General features: G+C 35.0%; 1 protein-coding gene across 2 annotated transcripts in view; it reads right to left on the bottom strand.

Moving 5' to 3' along the window:
• Nucleotides 1-961: 961 nt before the first annotated feature.
• The window catches only part of LOC136857735 (serine/threonine-protein kinase STK11), a 150022-nt gene continuing 140150 nt past the window's right edge, over nucleotides 962-10833 (bottom strand). For both annotated transcript variants that reach the window (XM_067136620.2, XM_067136622.2), the window contains one exon: nucleotides 962-1546. Coding sequence is in view for 1 of the 2 variants with exons in the window: in XM_067136622.2 (XP_066992723.1) it covers nucleotides 1521-1546 (26 nt within the window). In the remaining variant the exon portion in view is untranslated. The remainder of the gene's footprint in view (nucleotides 1547-10833) is intronic.

Genomic DNA, 10833 nt, shown 5'->3' with positions numbered 1-10833 from the left:
AGCTCAAATCAAACTGGGGACAATACAGTGCAAATCATTTTAAGCAGTAACGTAATTCAAAAAAGAGATGTTATACTACAAACAAGCACACTCACCATGCTAGTTGTAAGCGAAGTCCTAGACTGTATGTACCTGCCACATCACTCGGTCTGGGAGGGAAGGATGGGAGTGGCATGTTTTTAACAATGTGATGGTTAAAAAGGTGACGGGTAACCAAGGTTTTACTCCACCTATAGAAAAAAACGTATTACTGTATCAGAGGAGAGCTCCTACAGGCAAACAAAGGTATTTTATGTTGAAAAACAGACTGCCATAAGAGTTTATGTTCAAATGAGTTCTTAGTTTAGGACACGATTGCAATCCTAGATCTCTTCATGTTACTCCCTGCCTATTCATTAAAACATAATGGGTACCAATCTATGAGAAGGGTATCAAATTAGCATTTATGCTTGTATGACCTTGTAATGAAAATTTCTGTAGGAAATGAGCAATGAAAAATGTTGGAAATATAAGAAGCATGGTATGCATTATACAGATGGAAGTGATGAGATATAAAGAAGACTGAATGAATTCTTAGAGACTAAAAATTGGATGTGATAAATCATTTCGAGTACCTACTACAGGAATGTAATATTTGAAGATATCATGGGAAGAAAGACAAACTATCAAAGTGGAGATTTTATTGTAATTTTCAGGAGGAAGTTTGTTTCCATACTAATATCATTTCAGTTAAATCTTCAACATACCTTTGTTGTACAGGGCTAATATCTGAAATAGGTACAGAATAGCCTATCTTGTTCATGAGTTAGATATTATATGTGAAAGTAATTGCTGGTACAAACAGGTGACAATTATAATAGGAGGGTATTTGTAATGATAAGAGACAGATCAATCTCTCAAAAAATCGGATTCTACCCACAGCTTTCAACCTTTTTCAATAAGAAATCAAACAAGTCTTAACAAAAAAACTTTATATCTACCTTTGATGACAACTTGCCAACTAATTGCATTACCATGTGGTAACCATTGATTCACTTAATGTTTCCTGGAAAAAGTACAGCAGTCAGACTTTGTTAGGTACCCAATGAAATTGCCTGGTAGAGACTGAACCCTTCTGAAATATATTAATGAAGATATTTAAAACTTGTGCTCATTTGTGCATATATGTTCAAGGTACTAAGTAGTGATCAAGCTTGTCGTTCTCAACGACAAATTTTCTTCAAGATGCTCTGGTTAACAGTCCATGCATTTGTGTTAAAAATTAATAACTTTGAAATATCACAGCTGTAATGTGTTTGCAAATTACAAGTTTCCTATAATGACTATCAGGCATTAAAAAAGCTACTGCTTTGTTGAATTACAACACAGGTGTTTTATATCACAGCATAGATGCATGAATGTAATTTTAAAGTATCGGGTCCAAATCCACAGCTTACTTTTACAAAATAAGCACCAACGGGAGGGACGGTTCAGCTGCTAAGGAAGTTAACTTGTTGAGGGTGAGACTGGCGTAGTCACTCTTAGCATCCACAGCACCACTTGTTCCCTAGAATGGATATAACACACTTTAGGAAGCTGTAAGAACATCTGCATACTGCGAAAACTTTTACTGCCTCCATACTGAACTGTCATGTTAACTCTTCCATTCTAATGGATGATAATGTTCTATGTAATTGGAAAGATTAAGACAAAAGTTTATGGTCCAGTATAGGTGAAACTAATACCACAAATAACCTCCTATGTGTCAGCAATATAAACATACAAAATAATTAGGTCTGACAAGACCAATGAAATCATACATTTAAAAGAAAAAAAGACAATAATGATAACCTACAAACAGTACATACTTTTCATTACGATGTGAAATATCAAGACTACTTAACTGATGATCAATTAGAGACTTGGGATTTAGGAATATATATATTTAGGAATATATATATTGTTTTGCTACTTGCTTACCGTCACACTAACACATTGAGTGTGTTCAGTGACAGAAGGATGAAAAAAGGGCTAGGATTGTGAAGGTAGCGGCTGAGGTCTTAATTAAGGTACAGCCCCAGCATTTGTCTGGTGTGAAAATGGGAAACCACAGGGTAAAAAACTTACTCTCTCTTTCTTCTTTTTTTTTTTTTTTTCCCCCCAGAGTCAGAGATTTTCGACCCCAAATATCACAATGTAGTGATAATCAAATTTACATGAGGAGCTAAATGAACGAAGATCTTAACATAACTTACCCAGATTTATAGCATATTGTTGCTTAAGAATGGAGACCTCATATGTGAAATTTGTCTACAGTTAACTCATAAGTACAAAGTGAAAAATCTTAGAATACACTTGTTTGGTACTAATTAATATAATTATTATCAAATTTAACTAATTGGCTTTTACTGTTTCTTTTCACATTTTCAACCATATAGGACAAACTGCTGCAATGTAAAATCATTTTTTATTATACACTCAGGACTCCATTCTTAAGTGACAAGATGAAGTGTTTGTCCTACTCATCTTTACAGCGAAGTTCTAGGATTCCCAGAAGAAAAAAATAAAAATAAAATATTCTGCTACTTTGAATATAAACAGTCAGTCAAAAGTTCCACTGTATTTCTTTTATGTGCTTTATTTTATTCAATGAAGAAATTACTTCAAGAGATAAAAATTATTATTATTTTACTTCAAGGGATAAGTGAAGTCTTGAGTGTGGGTATTTCAACTTTGTATTTTGGCTACTTGCGCAGGAAGTATTCTACTTGTACTACTAAACAAATGATCCACTATTCCATTGAGCACACAGAGAAATTCAATGACATTTTTTAAGAACAACTATATGTATAAATTCTTCATTGTGTTATATTTCTTGCCATGAATTAATGTGAAATGTACACAAATTGTTCCACAAATGAAGCGATGGAAAGAGTCTTCTTGTGACATATTCAGCAACACTAATAAACAATTTAGAGATTACACTCCTGTGCAAGATATAAAACAAACTTAATATTCTGGTGAATGACAGCATATAATGGCATTATTTGCAAACAAAATAATGCTGGCCTAACATAACATTACTACACTAACCGACAAAAAAAATGCAAAAAACAACATATTTTGGACAAAACTGAATGTTAGTCTATTTGAATCTTTGTAAAATTCAAGTATTATGACATTACACCATTAATCCAATTGAAAATTTTCTGTGCAGTAACTGAGAAACATGATTGATTGCAACAATCACAATAGTGCACCGATATGAATTTGGAAATGTCGAAACCTGGAGCTCTGCACTGTTAAATGGTAGTATATTTGTCTACGGTTTGCAAAACATTTCTATTTCCTCAGACTCAGGATGCACCTCGAATGTTCTCTTGTGGTATGAGTTTCCAGTGTGCCTGAAGTGCAGTCCGAACTGAGCCAGTGTGTCAGGGTAACGACTCCTTTTCAGACATTCTTTATCAGGTTTAGGTTGGAACTACAAGCATACACTCAATCCCAACTTCATCCAGGTGCTCGCATACACAGACGGCACTGTGTGGGTGAATGTTGTCATGCATCAGGATAAAGTTCTTGCCGGTGACAGTTGAGGTGCAAAAGACACCAAGTGATCCACTGAAATCTCCAAGGTGGGCAGTCAGATTCCTATTCTCGACAAACACATAACGTAACAAGTTACCCTCACCACCGTCAAATGGTAAGTGCACACGATTTCCACCTAAAAAAAATTTTTATTACGATTTTTTCATACAATTAACACCACGCTTTTGGTTTCCTTTTTACAGATTTTACTTCTGATCTAACATTCAACACATTAGCTACATTCTACTGTCACATTGCCTTTTCGACCAGCTTGTCAACAAACCCATACTCTCAACAACGTTATAACATCATATCAAATGAGATGGCCCATAGCACTCCAATATAAACATCGTATATTAACCTTCAACGACAACCTCGTACTTCTGCATCAAAGTGAACCACAACATCACCATATGCTATTGACTTTTGACTTTTAACTTACGTAAACAAATTATCACAGGTCACTTGACCATCTCTCAACTTGATTTTATTCAACATTATGTTTTAAAAATACGATTCCGATCGTCATTCTCATTATTATCTAGTTCCAACCGCTAGTTTATCAACATCATTTTACAGCAATTTTACTACTAGTCTATAACAAACTATCATTTTATTCATTTTACTCATATTAATAGTCTTTCAATGTTACTATTGTAAATACTTTCCCCATTTATAAACTTCTCACTCATAGCATTGTCTTTAAAACCAATATTGTACTAGTCTTTTACTATAATTATGTTAATTTTCTTTCAAGTCTCTTCAAGGTGTTTATAAATCAGTTTTATCTTATTTATATGTAAATCAGGTGCCTGATTATATTTCAAGGTTAAACCCATGGCTGATGATGCCTATATGTAAGGCGAAACATGTACCATTTTAATTAACATGTCAATGTAATTTAACAAAGACAAGTTTTTTTTGTATTGATTAGGTGGACAAATTAATAAATTAACTTATTGTTATTATTTCAACCAAATATCATCAATACGGATCAAGAATGATATTTATCACTTGTGAAACACAAGCTACGCGTGTGTATCAATGGTATTCCCAGCCCATACCATGAAAGGGCCTCCACTGTATGGTGTCCTTGCAGAGGAAGTGCAGGGTGAACAATGTTTCCTGTGCTTTCTCCAAACTCTCTTCCTTCCATCCAGTGCCCTCAAACAGAATCTGGATTAATTCGAAAACAGCACTGAGCTCCACTGCTCCACAGGCCAGTTTCAATAGGTGATGGCAAATTGCCATTATGACCTGATTTAAAAGAGAGATGAACTATTGTAGATGGGTCGTAATGTGCATAAAAATACCCGACATGAGTTCACAATAATAAATTAAAGGTATAAAATGGCAATATTGGTGTTGTGATTGTCACGATCGCTAATATTTCTCAATTATTGTGCTCAAACTTCTCAAATGGGTTAATTAACTTAAGATACACTGCCATATTGTTGTAATGCCATAATAATATTTGATTTATACAAGGTTTGAAACAGACCAACATTAAATTTTGTCTGCAATGCATAGTGGTTTACATTTTTTGCCAGTGAGTGTATATACATTTTACCTTTTTCTTTCCCCTTTCCTGCAATAATTTTTACATAGTTACATAATGGCTAATTTGTTTACTTCACAAATGTAATTCATGATGTCCAAAAATTGAACAGTAAGTGTTTAAAAATTCCATGAATCTATAAAATAGTTGATTTATGACTTCCTCTTTACCATCTAGGACACAAACCGTATCAACGTTTTACTCCTGTTTGCACTTAAAAATAACACTTCACTCTCTCTCATCCCCTCTTGTTTTCAAGCTGTAGCACCAGTGGAGTCCAGATTTGAAGATATAACAACAAAAAGACATACACACTCAGTCTTACATATAAGTTTTTCCTTCCATTTAAAATTAATCTCAATAATACAGGAAACATCTTTGGGATTTTTTGCACTCTCAACATACAACTACGAGTCAAGTCTACATTATTAACAGAACTAAGTAAGTGAACATTTAGCATCCTTAAGAATCAGTTCAAGTAGTGTAAATGTGGATTTTAACTTACAGGTAACAACTTGGTTGCTTTCTCAACTTGCAAGTTTCTGTCATGTCAACTGTCTATGAATACTGAAATTCTGACCATCACTGCAGTGACTACTTCAAGATAGTTGAAGGTAACCAGATTTTACACCTTGATTTCTCTTAAAAAAATAAAGAACTTTCCTAACACTGGTACACATTCTGGCTATTCGCATCTATTACTACAGACCAGATGAAAAATCTTGAAGATAAGTGTTCTATACCTTAACTAGTTCACAGACATCTCACTGATACCTTACATAAGCTTCCAAGAATCTATAGCTTTCTGCAAGAATTCTGATTTTGCTAACCAGCAAGAAGTTCATGTAGATAACAATATCTATTTTTTTTTTATGGTGATAAAATATTTCAGATGAATCATAATATTAACTGTCCAGAGAGTGAAACAAACACAGCAACCTTTTCATCTACTGCAAATCCTAGCTACACCACAACCACCTCTTTTTATTCTAATTTTGCTATTTCTTTCTTGTTGTTTTTGTTAACACTGGCATATATATAGGTCTTCAGTGACAGTGGAATGAGAATAAGCTAAGAATAGAAAGGAAGTGATCATGGTCTTAAATAAGGTATAATCCTGTCATTCGCCTAGTATGAAAATTGGAAAGAATGGAAAACCATCTTCTGGGCTGCCAATAGTGGGATTCAAACCTTCTTTCTCTCTAATGCAAGCTTACAACTATATGACCCATACTGTATTGCCAACTTGTTTTGTACTTCACATTCTATGCACAGCAATGCTCTCTGACATTGGCATAACGCACTGGTATTACATCCAGCAAAAACCCAAAGACAACATACATTTAAAAAAGTAATTATTATGAACAAATTATAAAACTATACTTTGGAGATTAATTTTCATGTGGTGCCTGTGTTGTTCTATTCACAAAACATCTCTGACTAGAATAGAATAAACAGCAACTAATTCTAACTTTCTGAAGCATCAGAACAAGAAAATTATATCATGTAATTACAAATAAAATATGAATTTAAGTAGCATAATTCAGCAGTTGTGAAAATAAGGTTTCAAACTGATGCTGCCGGGAAGAAACCTTCTATGTGTAAAACATAAAATTTTATAGGTGAGACTTTAAAAACCTTTCATTGAGATATTTAGTTAATAACCAAGAATATGAACAATTCTAGCTTATTATTACCCCTTAGCTTCTATTTAATGTTTAAATATCTGCAAAACGTTGATATTCACCACAAAATTAATACAATTTTGTTAGACGCTGCACATAAGAGATTTGTTTTGTTATGATTACATTGTTTATTATTTAGAATGTTAACCAAATTAATAATTCAGATTAAAATAGCATGCATAATGATACAGTACATAAACAGATGATCACATGATCTCTCTCTCTCTCTCTCTCTCTCTCTCTTTCTTTCTTTCTTTCTTTCTTTCTTTCTTTCTTTCTTTCTTTCTTTCTTTCGCAGATTTGTATGTGTAAACTCTCACTCAGCATGTTACTTGTACAATACAATGTTAGATAGGAGGTAGAATATTTTCAGGAATAGCAGCTATAACTTTGAGATGTCACACAGGTCTGGGCTTTCCAGCAGTGCCAAAATCTCATTTTCGTCCATTACTGCACATAAGAGGTTTCTCCCCAGCAGTGACGACATACTTGTTTGGTGTTATTTAGATCAGATAAATATAAATATAATAAATCAAATAGCTACAAATGCCATTATGTGCAACTCTATCTGGAAAAGTCCTGTCATTACTATGAGAAAAGAAGTTACTGCTTCATTTCAATGAAGTATCTTTCAGTAATTTGCTGATTTCAATAAAGGATATCTCAGTAATCTGCCCAAAAATGAACTAAATATTGATGAACACTGTGGAGAAACTGCCTGATAAAATAAATTATCATATATTAGGATTAATGAACTAAATATTGATGAACACTGTGGAGAAACTGCCTGATAAAATAAATTATCATATATTAGGATTGATGATTTATAAGTACATTTTTTGCTTAGAATTAGGATAGGTACCCTGAGATTTGACAATTTTAAAAAATCCGAACATTTCAAAGAAACTATTCCTAGCATTTTCTTAATGTGATTATAGGATCAAAAACCCAAAGAAAAACTACACTTCGTATAGCCATTTTCAGCACCAAGATTAAAATACAAGCTGGTAGTCTTATGGGACTGTTGATATCATGATCACAGCCACAGGACCAGAATTCCAACCAATGGTTCGCAACTTTTCATTGCAAAAATTAAAATTTACTGAGCACAGAATAATTTAAGGTCTCAGACCTATGGTAGTAACAGAGTCCCACTTCCATATGACAGGTGAGGGACCCCTTGGAAACAAGTTGTCAAATGAAATGGATTTTGATGGGGGAGCTACTAATGTTAAATTGAGACAGGCAATGGATACCCAGTGACACACAAAGAAATCGGCAAACAACTGATCTCCTGGCCCCTTGGTTGCCCAGCAGAAGGTGATATGATGGTAGTGGGCCCAACAGAAATCCTCACAGCTATGTTACCAATACACCTCTTAATACAATAGACATCAGCATCTTTTACAGCTCAGCCAATCTGCACGTGTTTTGTTTGCTGTTTGAAAGTCTTGTAGTATTTACTTCATTAATTCATATTTCAGTTAGCTTCATGGAATAATGGGGAGACCTTGGGAATCAAACCCAGAAATTAATGCAGCAGAAAATTCTAAATTAAATCTACCAGTGCATACTCAATAGTGCACCAGTAGCAGTGGTACTCGACCACGTAGCCGTGGTTCTGTGCCCGCAAGTAATACTCAGCTGAGTAGTAGTTATGCGAAGAAAGGAAAGGTGGCTAAAACTTTAAGTAAGCAAAGTCAACAACTGGTATGTGATACATATGAATACATTATGAGGAACAACTTAGGCACGGGTTATAATTCAGAGACAGCTACAATTTTGAAACTCGACAGGAAAACTATTAAGAAACTTGTACAAAGAGGTCCTACAACTCCGATAAGTGTGATGATAATAATAGGGTTATTTTGAACAAAACTGATGATTTTATCTGTAATTTGGTGAGACGTGGGTATATAAATTCTTTACTAAAGGTAACTCACCATTGTACATGAACTGTTAAAACATTTGAATGTGTGAAGTTTTCCTACTCTACGACAGCTGTTAGTTAATAATTGCAATTTAAGAATCTCATATTTGTTCTGTGTTGACGTTTCAGTAAAGAAAATATGTTATTTCAGTAAAAACACAACAAAAATTACAAGTTTTGGCCTAAGTGGACCTTCTTCAGTCTTGAAAAAGAATAAAAAGTTTATAGAAATGCTCTCAAAAAAACACCAAAATGAAAGTCCATACGAAAGAAATGATCTTAAATCAGATCAAAAATTAGATGTATGTCTTTTCAGGCGTTTGCTCTAATTCCATTGTGGAGTTTTATCTCCCGTATGCAGTTATCAGACTGTGCCTCATAAATAGGCTTCTGATAAATTTCACCTGCATAAACCCCAGCATCAGTGGGTAGGGTCTGACACATCCCACTCTGACGAGTCTAGTGTCAGACCTAAGACGAAATGCTGGTTAATAGAGAAAACGCCTGAAAAGCCATACATCTAATTTTTTATCTGATTTTTGATATGCTCTATTGGTGGAAAAATATCCAATTCCCTCCATGGGAATTTAGAAATGATCTTGGCTGTTAATAAAACTTAGTTTTGTTTCTGCATTCTGAGGAAAAAACAGACTGTAATGGAATCTGCAGGAACAGTAGCTTGACGATATAAATTCATAGACCATCTCTGGAAGTTGAATTCCAAGGGGTGCAGTCTATTTATATGAAACTTGGTAGGACACTCATGACATTGTGAAGAAAGGGTGAGATGACTGAACTTGTAACTGCATATTGAAAGCACCAACATCAAGAGGCAAGCATATTATGGTGTTGCATGCTGGGGCAGTGAGGGCTGGGTATAGAATTGTCTTTATTTGTTGGCTACAAACATTGGAGACGGCAAAACTGATAGCCATGACGAAATGACAGCTCAAGTTTTCCAAAACTGGTTTTGGTCCCATCTTGTGGAGAACCTACCAAGTGATCAAAAATGTGTAATCATGAGTGTACTCATGATGGGCAATGCAAGCTATCATTCCTGAAGCTGATTTGGTTTCCTTCCATGAGCAGCAATATTAAGGACATTATTAAGTTTGGGAAGTACAATAACATTCCCATGTCCCGTGCCAAAACTTGTACCCATCAACGCAGTTACACTGCACGAAATCAAATAAGTCAATATCAGTAACAGGTACGCTGTAGAGGAGATCGCAGCCTCATGTGGACACGAAGTGTAGGGACTCCGTCCTCACAGAGGTGCCAACTATTACGGATTGTCCGTAATGATTACGGATTTCACTTCGCAATTACGGTATTATGGTCGAAGGGGAAATTATTACGGAAAAGCAACAGTGTCACGATAAAAATTAATTTCTGTGAAAAAAGGAAAGAAGTAAAGAAATGTTCAGTCCCTTGCTGGCCAACCCTCCTCGTTTCAATGTTTGTAAGTTGGCAACTAAACATATTTTGCAGTTATTTGATCGTCACTTCCTTTTGTTTCCCGCGAGCGTTGTGAAATCACGGCCAGTTACATAGATATACGCTGCTCTCTTAGCTAGAATGACGCGGGAATGACGTATCAAGTCGGCCGTGAGGTAGGCTCTACTCCTTGCTCCGCTGTTCTGGAGTGCGCGGTTTGTTGTGTGCTTAGAACGAGTGGTATATTTAGCGCATTTCAATTCTAATTGTCCTAGACATTGATTTGAAAAGTAGTGATAGGTTTTGTAAAATGAAGTGGAGCAATTATCAAATTGCATCTTCTTCTAAGAAGACAGCAGTGTTATAGAAATATTGAGATGGTTACACAGAGGAATGGCCATGCTTACTTGCCTCACGTGTTAGTGAAAACCACGTGTTCTGAAGTGTGTGTTCGTGTAATTTCTCTGTGGCTTACGGTGGACGAGATGATTGCAGAAGACACATAGAATCCAAGATACATCACACATACGATGAATCAAAATCACAAAACCAGTCTGTTTCGTCGTTCTTCTTAAAAAGTAATGAAACTGCGGTGACAAATGCAGAATTGCTGTTCACATCATTTCTTTTGGAGCATAATATTCTGTTACCAGTTT

The sequence above is a fragment of the Anabrus simplex genome, chromosome 1 (assembly GCF_040414725.1).
Source record: "Anabrus simplex isolate iqAnaSimp1 chromosome 1, ASM4041472v1, whole genome shotgun sequence".
Taxonomy (NCBI): domain Eukaryota; kingdom Metazoa; phylum Arthropoda; class Insecta; order Orthoptera; family Tettigoniidae; genus Anabrus; species Anabrus simplex.
Note: the sequence above shows the minus strand (reverse complement) of the source record. Positions and strands in the feature narration are given on the sequence as shown.